The sequence below is a fragment of the Saccopteryx bilineata genome, chromosome 1, assembly GCF_036850765.1.
Source record: "Saccopteryx bilineata isolate mSacBil1 chromosome 1, mSacBil1_pri_phased_curated, whole genome shotgun sequence".
In the NCBI taxonomy this organism is placed as follows: Eukaryota; Metazoa; Chordata; class Mammalia; order Chiroptera; family Emballonuridae; genus Saccopteryx; species Saccopteryx bilineata.
This window is the reverse complement of record NC_089490.1, coordinates 134,691,443-134,713,261: the sequence shown is the minus strand read 5'-3', so window position 1 is coordinate 134,713,261 and position 21,819 is coordinate 134,691,443. Positions and strand designations below refer to the sequence as shown.

At 37.4% G+C, this 21,819-nt stretch overlaps 1 protein-coding gene across 1 annotated transcript in view; it reads left to right on the top strand.

Moving 5' to 3' along the window:
* ADAM7 (ADAM metallopeptidase domain 7) overlaps nt 1–21,819 on the top strand; it is a 113,163-nt gene that overhangs the window by 42,335 nt on the left and 49,009 nt on the right. Inside the window, 10 exon segments of the mRNA XM_066252634.1 lie at nt 6,071–6,160; nt 7,502–7,697; nt 8,083–8,185; nt 9,119–9,300; nt 10,514–10,533; nt 12,086–12,166; nt 13,479–13,557; nt 14,420–14,485; nt 14,488–14,524; nt 15,232–15,376. Of these exon segments, the coding sequence (XP_066108731.1) occupies nt 6,071–6,160; nt 7,502–7,697; nt 8,083–8,185; nt 9,119–9,300; nt 10,514–10,533; nt 12,086–12,166; nt 13,479–13,557; nt 14,420–14,485; nt 14,488–14,524; nt 15,232–15,376 (999 nt within the window).

Below are 21,819 nucleotides of genomic sequence, written 5' to 3'. Positions count from 1 at the left end.
GGAAATTGAAACTATTAAAACAAATCAAACAGAAATGAAAAACTCAATTCACGAGCTGAAAAATGAGGTAACAAGCTTAGCTAATAGAACAGCCCAGATTGAGGATAGGATTAGTGAAATAGAAGACAAACAACTTGAGGCACAACAGAGAGAAGAAAGAGACTCAAAAATAATAAAAAATGAGAAAGCCCTACAGGAATTGTCTGACTCCATCAGAAAGAATAACATAAGAATAATAGGTATATCAGAGGGAGAAGAGAAAGAAAATGGAATGGAGAATATACTCAAACAAATAATAGACGAGAACTTCCCAAGCCTGTGGAAAGAACTAAAGCCTCAAATTCAAGAAGCAAACAGAACACCGAGTTTTCTTAACCCCAACAAACCCACTCCAAGGCACATCATAATGAAGATGATACAAACCAATGACAAAGAAAAAATTCTCAAGGCAGCCAGGGAAAAGAAGAGTACAACATATAAAGGAAGGCCTATTAGATTATCATCAGATTTCTCAGCAGAAACTCTACAAGCTAGAAGAGAGTGGACCCCAATATTTAAAGCCCTGAAAGAGAGGAACTTTCAGCCAAGAATACTATACCCATCAAAGCTATCCTTCAAGTATGAAGGAGATATAAAAACATTCACAAATACAGAAAAGATGAGAGAATTTATCAACAGAAAGCCCCCACTCCAGGAAATACTAAAGGGGGTTTTCCAACCAGATTCAAAGAACAAAAGAAAACAACACCACAAGTAACAGCTCCACCAAGAACACAATAAAACCAAACTTAAACTGTGACAACAAAGGAAAAAAAGGGGGGAGAGGATGGAGATTAACAGTAGCAAAGGATGATGAGGTGCAGAAATACTTATAAGATAGGGTACTACAATGAATATGGTAGGTACCCTTTTCATTACTTAATGGTAACCACCCTTGAAAAAACCACCACAAAAACACTTGACTTAAAAAAGGTAGCAACAGAGGAAAGAAGTATGGAACACAAACAAACAAAAACAAATGATAGAAAAACAAAAGAGAAGAATCAAACTAGATACAAAACTAACAGAAAGCAATTTATAAAATGGCAGTAGGGAACCCACAAGTGTCAATAATTACACTAAATGTAAATGGATTAAACTTACCAATAAAAAGACACAGAGTAGCAGAATGGATTAAAAAAGAAAATCTAACTATATGCTGCCTACAAGAAACACATCTAAGCAACAAGGATAAAAACAAATTCAAAGTGAAAGGCTGGAAAACAATACTCCAAGCAAACAACACTCCCAAAAAAGCAGGCGTAGCAATACTCATATCTAATAATGCTGACTACAAGACAGAAAAAGTACTCAGAGACAAAAATGGTCATTTCATAATGATTAAGGGGAAGTTGAATCAAGAAGACATAACAATCCTTAATATATATGCACCAAACCAAGGAGCACCAAAATATATAAGACAGCTACTTATTGACCTTAAAACAAAAACTAACAAAAATACAATCATACTTGGAGACCTCAATACACCGCTGACGGCTCTAGATCGGTCATCCAAACAGAGAATCAATAAAGATATAGTGGCCTTAAACGAAATACTAGAACACCTGGATATGATAGACATCTACAGGACACTTCATCCCAAAGCGACAGAGTATACATTTTTCTCTAGTGTACATGGAACATTCTCAAGAATTGACCATATGTTGGGCCACAAAGACAATATCAGCAAATTTAGAAAAATTGAAATTGTACCAAGCATATTTTCTGATCATAAAGCCTTGAAACTAGAATTCAACTGCAAAAAAGAGGGGGAAAAACCCACAAAAATGTGGCAACTAAACAACATACTTCTAAAAAATGAATGGGTCAAAGAAGAAATAAGCGCAGAGATCAAAAGATATATACAGACAAATGAAAATGAAAATACGACATATCAGAATCTCTGGAATGCAGCAAAAGCAGTAATAAGAGGAAAGTTCATATCACTTCAGGCCTATATGAACAAACAAGAGAGAGCCGAAGTAAACCACTTAACTTCACACCTTAAGGAACTAGAAAAAGAAGAACAAAGACAACCCAAAACCAGCCGAAGAAAGGAGATAATAAAAATCAGAGCAGAAATAAATGAAATAGAGAACAGAAAAACTATAGAAAAAATCAATAAAACTAGGAGCTGGTTCTTTGAAAAGATCAACAAAATTGACAAACCCTTGGCAAGACTCACCAAGGAAAAAAGGCACAGGACTCATATAAATAAAATCCAAAATGAAAGAGGAGAGATCACCACAGACATCATAGAAATACAAAGAATTATTGTAGAATACTATGAAAAATTATATGCCACCAAATACAACAATCTAGAAGAAATGGATAAATTCCTAGAACAATACAACCTTCCTAGACTGAGTCATGAAGAAGCAGAAAGCCTAAACAGACCAATCAGCAGGGAGGAAATAGAAAAAACTATTAAAAACCTCCCCAAAAATAAAAGTCCAGGCCCAGACGGTTATACTAGTGAATTCTATCAAACATTCAAAGAAGACTTGGTTCCTATTCTACTCAAAGTCTTCCAAAAAATTGAAGAAGAAGCAATACTTCCAAACACATTTTATGAGGCCAACATAACCCTCATACCAAAACCTGGCAAGGATGGCACAAAGAAAGAAAACTACAAACCAATATCTCTAATGAATCAGATGCTAAAATACTAAACAAAATACTGGCAAACCGAATACAACAACATATTAAAAAAATAATACATCATGATCAAGTGGGATTCATCCCAGAATCTCAAGGATGGTTCAACATACGCAAAACGGTTAACGTAATACACCATATCAACAAAACAAAGAACAAAAACCACATGATCTTATCAATAGATGCAGAAAAGGTTTTGATAAAATACAACACAATTTTATGTTTAAGACTCTCAACAAAATGGGTATAGAAGGAAAATATCTCAACATGATAAAGGCCATATATGATAAACCATCAGCCAACATCCTATTAAATGGCATAAAACTGAGGACTTTCTACCTTAAATCAGGAACAAGACAGGGTTGTCCACTCTCTCCACTCTTATTTAACGTGATGCTAGAAGTTCTGGCCAGAGCAATCAGACAAGACAAAGAAATAAAAGGCATCCATATCGGAAAAGAAGAAGTAAAGGTATCACTTTTTGCTGATGATATGATCCTATACATCGAAAACCCGAAGGACTCCACAAAAAGATTATTAGAAACAATAAACCAATACAGTAAGGTCGCAGGTATCAAAATTAACATACAAAAGTCCATAGCCTTTTTATATGCCAACAATGAAATATTAGAAAACGAACTCAAAAAAATAATCCCCTTCACGATTGCAACAAAAAAAATAAAATACCTAGGAATAAACATAACAAAGAATGTAAAGGACCTATATAATGAAAATTACAAAGCATTGTTAAGGGAAATCGAAAAAGATACAATGAGATGGAAAAATATTCCTTGTTCTTGGATAGGAAGAATAAATATAATCAAAATGGCCATATTACCCAAAGCAATATACAAATTTAATGCAATTCCCATCAAAATCCCTATGAGATTTTTTAAAGAAATGGAACAAAAAATCATCAGATTTATATGGAACTATAAAAAACCCCGAATAGCCAAAACAATCCTAAGGAAAAAGAATGAAGCTGGGGGCATTACAATACCTGACTTTAAACTATATTATAGGGCCACGATAATCAAAACAGCATGGTATTGGCAAAAAAATAGACACTCAGACCAATGGAACAGAATAGAAAGCCCAGAAATAAAACCACATATATATGGTCAAATAATCTTTGATAAAGGGGCCAACAACACACAATGGAGAAAAGAAAGCCTCTTCAACAAATGGTGTTGGGAAAACTGGAAAGCCACATGCAAAAGAATGAAACTCGACTACAGCCTGTCCCCGTGTACTAAAATTAATTCAAAATGGATCAAAGACCTAAATATAAGACCTGAAACAATAAAGTACATAGAAGAAGACATAGGTACTAAAATCATGGACCTGGGTTTTAAAGAACATTTTATGAACTTGACTCCAATGGCAAGAGAAGTGAAGGCAAAGATAAATGAATGGGACTACATCAGAATTAAAAGTTTTTGCTCAGCAAGAGAAACTGATATCAAAATAAACAGACAGCCAACTATATGGGAACTGATATTTTCAAACGACAGCTCAGATAAGGGCCTAATATCCAAAATTTACAAAGAACTCATAAAACTCAACAACAAACAAACAAACAATCCAATAAAAAAATGGGAAGAGGACATGAACAGACACTTCTCCCAGGAAGAGATACAAATGGCCAACAGATATATGAAAAGATGCTCAGCTTCATTAGTTATTAGAGAAATGCAAATCAAAACTACAATGAGATACCACCTCACTCCTGTTAGATTAGCTATTATCAACAAGACAGGTAATAGCAAATGTTGGAGAGGCTGTGGAGAAAAAGGAACCCTCATTCACTGTTGGTGGGACTGTAAAGTAGTACAACCATTATGGAGGAAAGTATGGTGGTTCCTCAAAAAACTGCAAATAGAACTACCTTATGACCCAGCAATCCCTCTACTGGGTATATACCCCAAAACCTCAGAAACATTGATACGTGAAGACACATGTAGCCCCATGTTCATTGCAGCACTGTTCACAGTGGCCAAGACATGGAAACAACCAAAAAGCCCTTCAATAGAAGACTGGATAAAGAAGATGTGGCACATATACACTATGGAATACTACTCAGCCATAAGAAATGATGACATCAGATCATTTACAGCAAAATGGTGGGATCTTGATAACATTATAAGGAGTGAAATAAGTAAATCAGAAAAAAACAAGAACTACATGATTCCATACATTGGTGGAACATAAAAATGAGACTAAGAGACATGGACTTAGTGTGGTGGTTACCAGGGGTGGGGGGAGGGAGGACATGGGACGGAGGGAGGTAGAGAGTTAGGGGGAGGGGGAGGGGCACAGAGAACTAGATAGAGGGTGACGGAGGACAATCTGACTTTGGGCGAGGGGTACACAACATAATTTAATGACAAAATAACCTAGACATGTTTTCTTTGAATATAGGTACCCTGATTTATTAATGTCATCCCATTACCATTAATAAAAATTTATTAAAAAAAATTATCAAGTGCATATAAATCAGCTGGGAATGTGTTAAAATGTGAATTCTGATTTAATTGGTCTGGAGTGGACTGAGATCCTTTGTTTCTCCCAACTTGCAAGATTATGCTCATGCTGAGGGTCCAAGGACCACATTTGGAACGCTGATACTCATGACAAGGCACAATTCAAAAAAATCTAATGAGATGGCAATTAAGAGACTCCATGATCAGAGTGGGAACAGTGACGTCCCGAGGTTATAACACATCAAGTCTTCAAACATCTGTCACTAAAATGTCAAGAGCCTTTCACTTTGGAAATCGGTGCCTTTGCTCATGTGCTTTCTTTGGAATGGTTCTAATGCTTTAACATATGAAGTATCTTGCTGACAGTTTTGTTTGCAACTTAAATACTGTTTGAGCAGATAGGTCCAAAGTGTCCATCCTGCTGTTATTATTAAGTATGCATTTATTAAAAAGAGGTCAGCCTAAAATCCTTGGCATCTTGCAGAAGTGTGAAATCCTATCTTCAGAAGAGGTATTATCTTGCATCAAACCTTTAGTATAGAGAAGCAGCAGTCCCTTTCAGAGAGCAGACGCCATCAGGAGAATGGGAGTCACAGCTCGGACTTTGTATGCTGCCAGTGAGAGTTCATTAGCTCTGGGGTACTGAGGAGCCACTTGGGAAGAAAACAAAGTAAAAGTCCCAAACACCATAAATAATGATACAAGAGTAAACTGTTTTGTATAATTGCAACTGTTAACCCACTTTGCCACACTCTGTATAAATGTCATAGCCAAGGACTATGTCTGAAAGACAAAAGATATAAATTACACAGAAGCACAATTAATTAACATTTCACACAGGCGCCAAACTGCCAACCAGTTTCTGATCTTTAATTTTTGGTTATTGCCAGGAGTGCGTTAATCCTTGCTGTGATGCAGACAAATGTGTGTTGAAGCCAGGATTTACTTGCGCAGAAGGAGAATGCTGTGAATGTTGTCGGGTAAGATACTTTGCTAGCACTGGATTTCTCTGTTTTCAGTGTACTAAGTCAACAGAGGACTCAAGAGCTGTCGTCTGACCACTGAATGACCCTATACCACTAATCCCAGGCTGGGGCTAGGCTTACTGGTGTACAATCGAGGCTCTGCTAAAATGTTCCAATTTGTAAGTACTGGGTACAGCTATGGTCGCAGAAGTGAAAAACTGGAAAAGAAGTCTTTCAGAAATGTAATTATATTGCTAATGTTATTCTTACTCCTTTGTAAATTATTACTAACCTATTTAAACTTAGCTTGAGGTTGGGGTGAGGGGTGGATTTGCATCCCAAGAAGAGTGATCTAACAGAGAATAGATTATGCTGAAATTAGAGATATATTACTAGGATAACAACCAGGAAACTAAATGGCTCTGTTTAAGCATTTATCAACGCTCTTTAACCTTAGTAGATTGTGAAATCACAAAGGAAGGGAAATATGTCTCATTCATCTTGAACTTTTTCCAGAAATTAGCACAAGTAAATGCATACTGAATGGCTGAATGAGAGAATCCTTCCATGCAGTGCCCATCAATAAAAGCCAGGGAATTTTTCTATTACATGGGGAGAAATATGATTTCTTGGGAATGGAGATTCCTCCTTGTAGGTAGAAAGGGGCTCCCAGCAGTGTGCATGTGTAGTTGGGGGAGGGGAGAAGTGCTGGAGCAGGGTTGAAGAAGACAAGGTGAACAGAATATTTATTCATTTCTGTAATTTATGTTCATTTCAACTGTGCTCAGTGCTGTTCTAGCATCAAATTGCAAAAACACCATCTTGGCATTGCTTAAATCAGGGGTCCCCAAACTACAGCCCGCGGGCCACATGCGGCCCCCTGAGGCCATTTATCCGACCCCCGCCGCACTTCTGGAAGGGGCACCTCTTTCATTGGTGGTCAGTGAGAGGAGCATAGTTCCCATTTAAATACTGGTCAGTTTGTTGATTTAAATTTACTTGTTCTTTATTTTAAATATTGTATTTGTTCCCGTTTTGTTTTTTTTACTTTAAAATACGATATGTGCAGTGTGCATAGGGATTTGTTCATAGTTTTTTTTATAGTCCGGCCCTCCAATGGTCTGAGGGACAGTGAAATGGCCCCCTGTGTAAAAAGTTTGGGGACCCCTGGCTTAAATTAATAAAAGCTGAGAAATTCACAAGTGATGATAATTCTTAGTGGAATGAGAAAGGAAGTTGCCATTCAGCCCCCCCAAATTTTCTGGATCAGTTACATATGTCAACCTTTCTCCTACTTACTGAACATCACTTACCTACATGCATCCAAGATTCAATCTCTTTGTTTCTCTTCAACAGATGAGAAAAGTAGGGTCCATATGCAGAACAGCAAGAGATGAGAGTGATTTTCCTGAAGCATGTAGTGGACACTCTTCTGTGTGTCCCAAGGATGAACTCCAAATAAATGGATTTCCTTGAAAGAATATAAAAGGCTACTGCTTCATGGGGAAATGTCCCACCCGAAATGACCAATGCTCTGAATTCTTTGATCCTGGTGAGAGACAATTACAGTGGATGGTGGATAAAGCTAATATCCATTATTTCTCTGTTATTGTCCTATACTGGGGGGGGCAGATTGGAAATAATGCCATTTTTGGAATCTTTTCAAGATATTATCTATCATTCCTTCACATATGACCTTTCATATTAATGGATATTACTTCTAATATTAATTGACTCACTCAGTATGTAGGTTAAAGGTGTTGTTTATTACTTTTCTATATCCATACTGAAATATTCTCCTGAGGGAATAGAATGGTTTTTTAATTACTTATTTATTCCAATTGAACTTTCAATTACATCAGAAAAATAAAGTGTTTTATAATGAGCACTATCCATGCTTTCATTGTTTACTTATATGATGCTGTTTTGCATCCCAGAGGCAAGAGACAGTCCCGAGATCTGCTACATGATGAATAAAATGGGAAACAGATTTGGATACTGCAGAAACAAGGAGAGCAGACTGATACCTTGTGAAGATAAGTAAGCGCCTTATCAAGAAAAGTAAGTGTCCTTAAGAGGGCTTTGCAGAATCAGAGCAGCTCTGTTCTGACAGCTGCTAAGTAACTGGAGACCAGCAGGAGGGGAGCCGAAGAGAGTGTATGCGTGCCAGCGCGCCTGTGGGCTTCAGCTATGTGTTTATTAAGGTCCTGCATTGTAAGGGGGATAGATGGAAATGATTTCAGATTCTTCATAGAGAAAGAGAGGAATCAAAGCTATGGGAAAGATAAAGAGGCAAACAGGAGGAGGGGGAAATAAACAGAAAAGGAGAAAGAGAAAAAGCTCTTTGGAAGAGAAATGGAAGCATTGGAAGTCAGATTTGATTTTTAAAAGCCTGGGCTGAGCCATCCTTCCTTCCATTATTTGTTTCTGACACCAGGCATGGCGTTTTGTGGGCCTGAAAACAACAGCACAAACCTAAGGTCGAGTTCAACTTTGCTCCTGAATACGTGAGATGAAAGTGGGCAGTCATTTCACTTCCCTTGTTTTCAATTACTTTCTAATCTTTACAAGTGGGGGCTATAAAGAGAGCAACCTCACAAGTTTGTTGTGAGAATCAACTGAGGTGCTCTATGCAAGAGAGAATAAGAACAAAATATTAGCATCCTGATTAAAGCTATGCTAATTCAAATTACTAACAGAAACATTCTACTGTAAACTTAAGCTGATATTCATTTGTGAGAACCATGGAGAGATCAGAAAAAAATATGATCAGGTTACACCTGTACCTCTTCCTTTCAGTTCCCAGGGTCAGGACTTGACCAGACAACCATTTACCCAGCCCCTTGTGGCCCCTGTGCAACCTGCTGCCAGACCTGAGTCTAGAAAAGGGTGGCCAGGCCACTTTAAGGCAAGATTAGTCTCTAATGTTTTATTTCTGGTCCCAAGTCTGAGAATATTGTCCCTCCTCCTCAGAGATGTCAAATGTGGAAAGATATACTGCACCAGAGGGGGACGCTTATCTGTCCTTGCAGAAGAGAAGATCTATCACCTTAAGGCTCCAAAAAAGAATGTCACCATTGATTGCAAAACCTTTTTCTTATATCACAATTCTAAAGATTTGGGCCTGGTTGCTCCTGGAACAAAGAGATGGGATGGTAAGATGAACACTCTTTGTTTTACTAAATGTCTGGGTTCGGCCACTTTAAAATGTCCTTCGATCCGATCATTGGTTCTGGAGGGACTGGATATGAGAAAACAGAAAAAAAAATGGCTACTTTTTTATTGAGCAGAGTAGCAATAACATTATCGCAAATATTCATTTTGTCTAATCTTTATATACAGCATAATATGTAAGTGTCATAAATGTGTTTAATTAATATCTTACAGTAGACATCTAATGAAATTATAAACATCATTTTTGAGTTAATTTGACTATGAAGTAGCTGTAAACTTTTCATTTATTTTATTCATTCAGCTGCATTAACTTGGCATGTGCTCTGATGCTAGTGACTGCCGGACACAGGTGATGTGAAGATGAGCTTACTTGAGAATTTCACAGATAAAATGAAATATATCATTACCATCCAACCCAAGTGCTTCCCTAGTGGTATAACCCATATACATTTGAGTCCAGAGGCCTGACTTCACTTGAGAAAGCATGGAATGATATCTTAATAATGCCATTAAATGAGTGACATTTCAGTTTTGACTTGATGGACAACATTTTTCAGCACATGGAAAATGAGAAAAGACTGTTTAGAAAGAAATGCCCAAGTACTATGTTTTTCAAAGTTACCAGGTTATGGAATAGACAGATAATTGACAATTTCAGTGTGACTAGAGCTTGGGTGAATTGGAAAAAAATGAAATTGAGTAGGTAGAATGAAGCCAGATTGGAAAGGGTTTATTTTTCCAGGATAAAATTTTAGAATGCATACAAACACAATGGCCAGATCACCCAGGTTTATAAACACAAGAATATATGACAAACATAAGACTTTGTATTTTAAAAAATTAGCTATTTTGAAATTGAATAGTTTCTTCATGTGCTATGGTTTCCCTTCTCTATGCCAACATTCACAAACATTATAGCATCCTCAATATAATGTAATAGACAAGTTGGAAAACAAAAATTCAAAATGTAAAAAAATTAGAATTTAAGAACTTAACAGAGACCGATATTTCAAGTCCAAATATTTAGCTATAGTTTCCCATTAAATAACTAAATCAATATCAGAATCACAAGGCATCTATATTTGTGAAAATTGAGTTATGTGTGTACCAGCCACAGGCTAGATAGGGAATTTTCAACAAGATAGAGTGAAGCATCAGATTAAAGAAAAATAAAACAATTTTTTATCACTTCAGGTAAGGAAAATCAGCCAGAAGTACAAAGCAGAAGTAGGACATTTCCTTCATAGAACGCCATTAAAAGTGGCAGGGAGCCCTGGCCGGTTGGCTCAGGGGTAGAGCGTCGGCATAGCGTGCGGAGGACCCGGGTTCGATTCCCGGCCAGGGCACACAGGAGAAGCGCACATTTGCTTCTCCACCCCTCCGCCGTGCTTTCCTCTCTGTCTCTCTCTTCCCCTCCCGCAGCCAAGGCTCCATTGGAGCAAAGATGGCCCGGGTGCTGGGGATGGCTCTGTGGCCTCTGCCTCAGGCGCTACAGTGGCTTTGGTCGCAACATGGCGATGCCCAGGATGGGCAGAGCATCGCCCCCTGGTGGGCAGAGCGTCGCCCCATGGTGGGCGTGCCGGGTGGATCCCGGTCGGGCGCATGCGGGAGTCTGTCTGACTGTCTCTCCCCGTTTCCAGCTTCAGAAAAATGGAAAAAAAAAAAAAAAGTGGCAGGGATTAGCTAAGGCTTCATTGGAGCAAAGTTGGCCCAAGTGCTGAGAATGGTTCTATGGCCTCAGGCGCTAGAATGGCTCTGGTTGCAACAGAGCAACACTCCAGGTGGGCAGAGCATCGCCCCCTGGTGGGCATGCCGGGTGGATCCCAGTTGGGCGCATGCGGGAGTTTGTCTGACTGCCTCCCCATTTCCAGCTTCAGAAAAATACAAAAAAAAAAAAAAAAAGCGGCAGGGATTGAATAAAGGGTTGATAGGGGAGCAGTTGTTAAGGAACACATCTGATCTTTTCATACACTGTGGCCATGAAGCACTACAGAAGGTGCCTACTCTATCCAGAGAAGTCTTAGTCCAGAGTGTACCTATTATTAGTGTCATTGTACTGTACAGAGGCATCACAAAGATGTAAGTACAAATTTTTTTCTTTTCCTACATTGAGATACTATTTTTAAACTTGAGGAACTGAAAATGAATAAAAAGTATTCTAGTTTGTCTTAGTAGTTATTTTTTTCTGGCTAGATTTTAATTTGGCATAGGACAATAGGGCAAACATATTCCACTGTTCCTGAGCACCCTTTCCCTTAGTTATACCACAGAATTTAGGAGATAGATAATTTACTTTAAAAAAAGGAAAAAAAGAAAGAGAAGGGAAGAAAGGAGAAGGACAGAATGGAGAGGGGAAAGCAATAGAAAATAGGAAGAGAGAAGGAGGGAGGAAATTAGTCTGCTCTCTGACACAGAACTGGTGTAAAACTATAGTTATCTCTTTATTAAACTTTCAGAAATGGAAAAATCAAAAGAAGAAATATCTCATTATTTCCCTCTAGTTGATATCTACATAGGTTTTAAAACAATGTTTTCCAGTGTTCAATCCTGTATAGCCATGTGGTACATAACATTTTGTTCAACGATGAACTGCATATAGCCTAGGTGTGTATAACAATATTTGAATGTACAGTTCATTATTTTCAAATGGCCGTCAAACATTTATAGAGGATTTCTTATTCTACAGAAGATTCTACACGTGATTTTTCAGAGTAAAAAAAATTATGTAAATTCTATTTTTTTTTTTTTTGGTTATTTCATTTCTAGGTGTGCAACAACGGTGAATGCCTGACTATTGAAAAGGTCTACAGTTCAACCAATTGGTCCTCTCAGTACAATAAAAATGCTGTAAGATTTTATTTTTTTTTAATTAATGTCTTACCATAGGCCCTGCTAGCTATGGAGTTTAGTTGTTTAGAGCATTGTACCAAAGTTGCAGGTTTGATACCTGGTCAAGGCACATACAAGAATCAACCAGTAATATGCATAAATAAGTGAACAACATATTGATTTTCTCTCCTTTTCTATCTCTCTTCTCCTTTATCTAAAAAACTTAATAAAAATTAATGTCTCACTGGACATTTATTAACATAAAACTTACTCCTGGGCCTATGTATGTGTGTGTTTGTATTTGTGTGTGTGCATGTGTGTGGTGATTTTTAAATAAAATGTACATTTGGGAACCATTTTTTTTCACATATCAACAATAAAATTGATCCAAAGAGCCAAACCAGGTATCACATATAGATATTGCTAGTGTTGTAAATATATGTTTTATTATTAGATGGGCAATCTAAGAAAACTTGTAACTTATGTACATTTAGTTTAAACCTAAAGTTTAAAAGTTGGATCTATCATAATATCACTTATAATTAAATTACATCAATGTCAACATTTGCCTGAAGTTTAAAAAAACAAAAACAAAAAATTATATATCTTTTTACTGTATCACACTATTCAATAATAGCAGAACCTAGCAGTTATGTTTGTGGGTAACATCTTTCCTAAGCTCAATTAATCAGTAACACTTTATATAGAGTTCTATATGTATCAGGTACTGTTTCAAGCACTTTACATATCTATTAACTCTTAAAACCTTCATAACAACTTAAAAAAAATGAGTCTTATTCCTATGCCTATTTTGACAGATGAAGAAAAAGTCACAATTTATGCTGAGACTTAAACATAGGAAGTGTGTGTGTTCTTAATCATTAAATAATGCTCTCTGATGAACAAAAAATTGTTCCATCACCTTTATCCCACATTTATGTTACCTTATTATTATTAAACCTAGTTAGAGTTTGTTCTTTGGTCCTGATATATTCAACTCTAGCAGGGGCTGTTCCTTTAATGAAATTGATGCCTGCTAGCAAGATAACTCAAGCTGTCTTCCTTATCTGGTCTTGAATTTGTCTGAATTATTTCCTTGTTCAAAAGTTGTCTTCAAAGGTGGTTAACTCTTGTATTTTGTTTGCTTATTCTTTCCAAAATTGATTTTATTATGCAGTTTAGTTAATTAACATTAAAATGTTTGTGTGTGTGTGTGTGTGTGTGTGTGTGTCTGATGTAGAACTAGTTGGCAGTAAGCTAAGTAAAGTGCAAAACACAGCTTATGTCAGTCATTTGATAAAATTGTTTATATGGTTGACTGCTCTTCTAGGTGGATGGAAGTGAACTCAAGTGCCCGTGTGAGGAAGACGAGGTACTTGTGGACTGGGAAGAAACCTTAAATGTTACCAGTGAGCATTCTAGAATTTACTGTATTTCATATATCAGAAGTCTAGCCAATGAGCCTGACCAGGCAGTGGCACAGTGGATAGAGCATCGGACAGGGATGCGGAGGACCCAGGTTCGAGACCCCAAGGTTGCCAGCTTGAGCATGGGCTCATCTGGTGTGAGCAAAGCTCACCAGCTTGGACCTAAGGTCGCTGGCTCGAGCAAGGGGTTACTCAATCTGTTGAAGGCCCGTGGTCAAGGCACATATGAGAAAGCAATCAATGAACAACTAAGGAGTCGCAACGAAAAACTGTAATCAATGCTTCTCATCTCTCTCCGTTCCTGTCTGTTCTTATTTATCCCTCTCTCTGACTCTCTATCTGTCCCTGAAAAAAAAAAAAAGAAGTCTAGCCAATGAAAAAGCTTTTATTTTTCTGAGTCTACCACATATAGATTTTGTTTCTGTATGAATTTTTATGGAATTTTATAAATTATTTTGCATAAATATCTAAATTTGAATTTATTTCCATTGTTTTTTAGAATTAATATATCTTCTTTTAGTTAAATTTGGATTAGGTCTTCTAAGAGCCCATTATCCAACAAAGGGTTTTTTTGTAGTCTGTTAATAACTGATAATCAAAAATTTTCTTCTGATTGTGCTTCCCTTAAATATAATGAGATCTTGAGTGGAGTGTTAATTTCTAATATAGATGATAATTTGTATAATAATCTGGCCTTTTACTTTATATTCAATGTTGGGAGGAGGATCAAAGTCTTTTAAGAAGAGAACCAAGTTCATAACAGCTCAGTTAAATGTTAATATCCCACTGTCTTAAAGTCGAAATCCTGGTTGAAGCTTTTTTTTTTTTTTTTTTACTATTCCAGATATCGCCATCCTGGCTATTGTGTTTGTCCTGAGCATTATCAGTGTTGGGGCTATCACAGTTTTATTCTTTACCAAAAATGTATTAAGTTGGAGAAAGTTCAGAGGTATGTCTGTATTTTCTGTATTGAAGAAGAAGACCATTATTGAGAATCTATTGGGTTTGTGGCCATAGAGGACACTTGATGGGATAAACTATAACCTCGTGTGTGTGTGTGTGTGTGTGTGTGTGTGTGTGTGTTTGTGTGCACATGTGTGTGTGTATTTTTCTGAAGTGAGAAGCAGGCAGGCAGAGAGACAGACTCCTGTGTGCCTGACTGGAATCCACCCAGCATGCCCACCAAGGGGCGATGCTCTGCCCATATGGGGCATTGCTCCTGAGGCAGAGGCCATGGAGCCATCCTCAGTGCCCAGGCCAACTTTGCTCCAATGGAGCCTTGGCTATGGGAAGGGAAGAGAAAGATATAGAGAAAGGAGAGGGGAATGGGTGGAGAAGCAGATGGGCACTTCTCCTGTGTGCTCTGGTTGAGAATCAAACCTGGGACTTCCACACGCTGGGTAGATGCTCTACCACTGAGCCAACTGGCCAGGGTCACGAACTCTAACCTCTTATTGAAGACCAAGTCAGAGTAGCAATAAATCGAGTTCTCATCCTAATGTTTATCCCAGTAGTTCCCAAGCTTGGCAGCACATTAAAATTATAGGATTATTTTAAATACTAATTTTGGTTCTTCCCTCATATTTAACTGTTATAGGATGTAACCTGAATAACAGTCTTTTTAAAGACTTCTAGATGATTTAATATTACCCTCAGACTTATCCCATATCTGGTGTCAATACTTAATTTCCTTCTTGACCGCCTGCCTCCAAATATACTGGGCGTGGAGAATAAAGGGTATTTTGGTGATGGGCTTCAGACAAGGACTGAGCTAATCTTGCCTGATATTCATCCCCTGAATGTAAGATAATTAATTTGCAATAATTAATTTAAAAAGTAGTTGTATGTGTGTTTGAAGTGGAACTAGCTCTAGAGCTAAATGAAGGAGGATGTGCAGAACAGTTTCACATTATTTCATACCATCAAGGTTCCAATCTACATATGGGGGGGGAGAGGATTGCAGGTCTCAAGAAAACTAAGACACTATCTCAGAGCAAACTACATGGGTTAAATAAAGTATTGATTTGTACACAACTGGAAAAAAATACATAAGCCATATTCTAGGACAAAGAACAAGTCTCAATAAATTTAAAATAATTGTAGTCATACAAAATATGTTCTCAAAATAAAATAATATTAAAAGTCGTTAACAAAGAAACCCTGAAAAAATCACCAGTTAGGTAACAAGTTCCAAAGAACTCATGGGTCAAAAAAAGAAAAATTAGAAAGTTTCTTCTTTTTCAAGCAATAGAGAGAGAATGAGAGGAAGGGAGAGAGATGAGAAGCATTAACTCATAGTTGTAGTACTCTTAGTTGATCATTGATTGCTTCTTATATGTGACTTGACTGGGGGCTCCAACCAAGCCAGTGACCTTTTTCTCAAGCCAGCAACATTGGGCTCAATCCAGCTTCAAACCAGCGACCTTTGGGCTCAAGCCAGTAACCATAGGGTCATGTTTATGATGCCACGCTTAAGCCGGAAACCTGAATGGTAAGCCTGTGCTCAAGCTAGATCAGCATGCAATCAAGCTAGAGACCTAGGGGTTTTGAACCTGGATCTTCAGTGTACCCGGCTGATGCTGTACTCAATACACCACCACATGGGCTTATAAAGTATTTTAACATACAAGAAAATAAAACACAACATGTCAAAATTTGTAAGAAATAGTGAATTTAGTAATTAAAGGAAAGTTTATAACAGTAACTGCTTATGTTAGAAAACAAGGCGAGTATCAGATTAGTGACCTCCGTTTTTTAGTGACCTCAGTTTTCACTTTGGGAAATTAGAAAAAGGGCCCTGACCAGGTGGCTCAGTGAATAGAGTGTCATCCTGGCACACCATGGCAGCAAGTTCTATTCCTAGTCAAGACACACATGGGACACAACCAATGAGTGTACAACTAAGTGGAACAACAGGTTGATACTTCTAATCTCTATCTCTTCCATTCTTTTAAATCAATGGAAAAAAAATTTAAGAAACTGAGAAAGAGTAAAGCAAATGAAAATAAGCAGAGAACAGGAAAAAATAAAATATTAGATTGGTTACCAATGAAATAGATAACAGAAAACCAAGTAAAACAAATATGTTTTGCAGAGAACATTAATAAATCGTATAAACTTCAGCAAGGCTGATCAGAAGAAAAATAAGAGAGATAGCACAGACTATCAGAAATCAGAAAGATGACATCACAGGAGATTATACATTTATTAAATTGATAAAAAATATAAAAAAGCATCATTTTAATATGACAGTGTAATGAGATAAGTTTTTTGAAAGTTACAAATTACCAAGCTTACTCATGAAAAAAATTAATACATTGAATAACCCCGTGTCTACCTAATAAAGAAATTGAAGTTTTGCCCTAGCCAGTGACTCATTGGGTTGAGTATCAGCCTGGCTTATGGATGTCCCAGGTTTAATTCCTGATCAGGTAACACAAGAGAAGCGACCATCTGCTTCTCTCCTCCTCTCTCTCCTCCATCTCTTCCTCTTTGCCTCCCACAACCAGTGACTCGATTGGTTCACGTGTGGCACCCGGCACTGAGGATAACTCAAATGGTTGGTCCAAGGGTGCCAGCCTCAGGAACTAAAAATAACTCCATAGCTCTGTTCACTCAAGCATTGGCCCCAGACAGGCCTTGCCTGGTAGATCCCAGTTGGGGAACATGTGGGGTTCCGTCACACTGTTTCCTCTCAGCTCACTTAAAAAAGAGAAAAAGAAAAAGAAATGTAAGTTTCTAATATTGAGTTTGTAGTAAAAGTCTTTCACAAAGAACACTCTGTGCCCATATAGCTTTACTGAATTCTACCAAATATTTAATGATAAAATAATATCAATTCTATACAAACTCTTCCAGAAAATGAGAGGAAATAGAAAGATCCCCACCCACGTCATGAAGGCAGTATTTCTCTATTACCCACCCAGCCAAAATCAAAATCATCACAGTAGTAAAACTACTTCTCAATACTTCTGGGTGCATAAATTATTACCTCACACCGGTCAGAATGGCGCTCATCAACAAAACAACACAGAATAAATGCTGACGAGGATGTGGAGAAAAGGGAACCCTCCTACACTGATGGTGGGAATGCAGACTGGTGCAGCCTCTGTGGAAAACAGTATGGAGATTCCTCAAAAATTTGAAAATCGAACTGCCTTTTAACCCAACCATCCCACTTTTAGAAATATACCCCAAGTACACCATAGAATGGTTCCAGAAGGAGGAATGCACCCCCATGTTTATAGCAGCATTGTTCACAATAGCAAAGATATGGAAACAGCCCATGTCCGTCAGAGGATGATTGGATTAAAAAGCTTGGGTACATATATACTATGGAATACTACTCAGCCATAAGAAATGATGACATCGGATCATTTACAATAATAACATGGATTGACCTTGATAACATTATACGGAGTGAAATAAGTAAATCAGAAAAAACTAAGAACTATATGAACCCATGCATAGATGAGACATAAAAATGAGACTCAGAGACATGGACAAGAATGTGATGGTAACAGGGAGTGGGGTGGAGGGGTTGGGAGGGAGCGAGGAAGGAGAGGGAGGGGGTGGGGAGAGGGTAGGGACGCAAAGAAAACCAGATAGAAGGTGACAGAGGACGATTTGACTTTGAGTGAGGGGTATGCAGCATAATCAAAGGTCAAAATAATCTGGAGATGTTTTCTCAGAACATATGTACCCTAATTTATCATGTCACTGCATTAAAATTAATAAAAATAAGATTAAAAATTATTATTCAATTGTAGTCAATTAAATCTCACAGAAAAAGGCTAATGAATTGTGACCACTTGGGGTTAATCACAGGAATACAAGGCACATTTAAAATTTTAAAAAAATCTCCAAGTTAATTCACTGTTTTATCAAACTAAAATAATAAAATCGTATAATCATCTCAATAGAAGCAGGAAAAGTACTTGAAAGAGATCTAATATCTACTGATAAAACACAATAAATTAGAAATATAAGGAAACTTACTGAACCTGATGAAAGATATCTCCCAAAAACCTACAGCTAAAATCGTATTTATGAAAAAGATTGAATGCTTTGCCTCTAGTATCAAGCACAAAGCACTCTCACCATTTCTATTAAATACTTAAGATTATAGCCATTATAATAAGGGAAAAAATTATAAAGAAAAAAGTAAACTCTTTTGATTTACAGAAGACATAGTCATCTATAGAAATATCCTATACTGAATAAAGGTGAATTTAGTAAGATTTCAGGATACAAATTAGTAAACAAAAATCTATTGTGTTTCCATAAAAAAGTAATGAACAATTCAAAAAACAAAATAATATAACAAAATACCATTTAGAATAGCATAAAAATGTGAAATACTTGAGGAAAAATCTGGCAAAAAAGTACAAGCCTAAACATAAAAAACTAAGAAACATTGATTAGAAAATTAAAGACCAATATAAATGGATTAAAATACTATATATGTTTATGAATCAGTAGGTTCACTATTGTTGGGTAGCCAATTCTTCACAAATTGATCTATTGATTCAAAACAATCCTGACCAAATTATCTGCAGAACTTTTTGTGAAACAAATAATTTTAGCAAAGTTATATAACAAAGAACGATTAACAAAAATGAATTATATTTTCATATACTGGTAACAGTGTGAAAATAAACTCTAAAATATAATGTGAATTACCACCAAAAACATAAAATATTTAAGGATAAACCTGACAAAATATGAAACTAAACTTTACATGCAAAATGGTACTACAATGCTGAGAAAAGATTTCAAAGACCTAAATAAGGAGGCATTAGAACCAGTTGAAGTTTTACAGAGGTGCAAAAGCAATTCAGTAGAGAAAAAAGAGCCTTTTCACAGGTGGTGATAGAATAATGGAATATGCATATGTACAGATAGGAACCTTGACCTAGTCCTCAAATAATAGACAAAATTAACTTAAACAGCAATATACACAGAAGTATAGGCATCTTTTTTCTTACAAAAATTAAAATTTAAAAATGTACAAGACTAGGTTATAAAGTTGAGAGATAAATATTTGGGGTAAAACTATAATGCCATGTAACCATAACCCCATGTAAGAAATAAGTCATTATTTTAAGTCACAAAAGTGACTGTTTTGGTGGGGAGGAAGTGGATAGGCATAATGACAGGAAAGTTGACGTTGCAGTTGTATTTCTTTTTTTTGTTCCCTTATATAGTTGCCCGTTATTCTTTTTTTTAATATTTTTTATTTATTCATTTTAGAGAGGAGAGATAAAAGAAGAGAGAGAGAGAGAAAGAAGGGAGAGGAGCAGGAAGCATCAATTCCCATATGTGCCTTGACCAGGCAAGCCCAGGGCTTCGAACTGGCAACCTCAGTGTTTCTAGGTCGACGCTTTATTCACTGCTCCACCACAGGCCAGGCATCAGTTGTATTTCTTAATCAATGCAGTGATTACAAGGATATTTACCTCAAAGAGTTCATTAAGCCATGAATCTTTTTCTTGTGTTTCTTACCTATATTATATTGTTCTGTGAGCTGATTAAAAGTCAATAAAGGAACACAATACTAATTACTAATGGAGATATGGACAATGAATACTCTCATACACAGCTAATGAAAATTTAAATGATATAAACAATGGGAGAAAACAGAACTATTAAAACTGATCATTAAAACTAATCATACCCATGGCCTGTGGCCAGCAATTCCTGTCAGATGCATTAACCCAACAGAAATGTGTACATGTGGACATCAGAAACCATTTACAGTAATGTCCTCACAGTAAAAGTCTGTAAACTGTAAGTGCAGATTAAGGAGCTATAAAGGCATTTCCTTAAAAAAATTAATGAAGCATTCTTTTTTCTTTTCTTTTCTTTTTTTTTTTTTAGGTGGGAGGAGGGATGATAGACAGACTCCCCCATGTGCCCCAGCTGATATCCCTGCAATCCCTGTCTGGAACTGATGATCAAATCAATCGAGCTATTCTCAGTACCCAGGGCCGAAACTCAAACCAATTGAGCCACTGGCTGTGAAAGGGAAAGAGAGATAGAAGGGGGACGGGAGGGGAAGAGAAGCAGATGGTCACTTCTTATGTGTGCCCTGACCAAGGATTGATCCTGGGACATCTGTATGCCGGGCAGATACTCTATCCACTGACCCAACCCATCAGGGCTTAAGAAAGCATGCTGGATAAGAGTATACTGATGAGACTGCTTAATGGGATTGTCTTGAAGGAGGAAGTATAAGCCTTAAATTTTGAGGCAAACTATCAATTGACTATTGTTATAATGATGCAAATACTAATGAAACATAAAGGTGCTAGTATTTTAAAGTTGGTGTTTTGGTGCCCTGGTTACAGAGCAACAGAGGTTTTGAATGCTTCGCTCCAAATCTACATGTCCCATAAGCCCTTTGCTTTTGCCTGCACAATATTTTAGATCCTGCTGCTACCACACCCCCAGGAACACATATATGACACTGGACCAGAAATGCTTCTTTTTTTTTTGTTTTTTGTTTTTTGGGGTTTTTTTTTGTATTTTTCCGAAGCTGGAAACGGGGAGAGACAGTCAGACTCCTGCATGCGCCCGACCGGGATCCACCTGGCATGCCCACCAGGGGGCGACGCTCTGCCCCTCCACGGCGTCACTCTGCTGCGACCAGAGCCACTCCAGTGCCTGGGGCAGAGGCCAAGGAGCCATCCCCAGCGCCCGGGCCATCTTTGCTTTAATGGAGCCTCGCTGCGGGAGGGGAAGAGAGAGAGAGGAAGGAGAGGAGGAGGGGTGGAGAAGCAGATGGGTACTTCTCCTGTGTGCCCTAGCCAGGAATTGAACCTGGGACCCCTTGAACGCCAGGCCGACGCTCTACCACTGAGCCAACCGGCCAGGGCCAGAAATGCTTCTACTGGTATTGAAGGACACATAGATCATCTTTCTCTGATTATATGATAGTTTATTATGTTTATCCATTTGTGCTTTTTATTATGCCAGTAGTGACCCCAAGGTGATAAAAATGAATTTTAATTGTTCACTTGAATGGACAGAGAATATTGTGTGATGTTTTAAGCTACACTAAGGTGTTGTGAGATGAAATCACACAATTTTAATGTCAATGTCATATACTCGCCTTGAGGTTGAAATAAGACACTTATGTAAATGTACTTAGCACACAGTGCCTGGTTTATATTTAGCACTTAATATGTGTTAATTATCAGCTATGCAGTTTCCTTAAATTAGTGTGCAAAACAGGTGCACTCC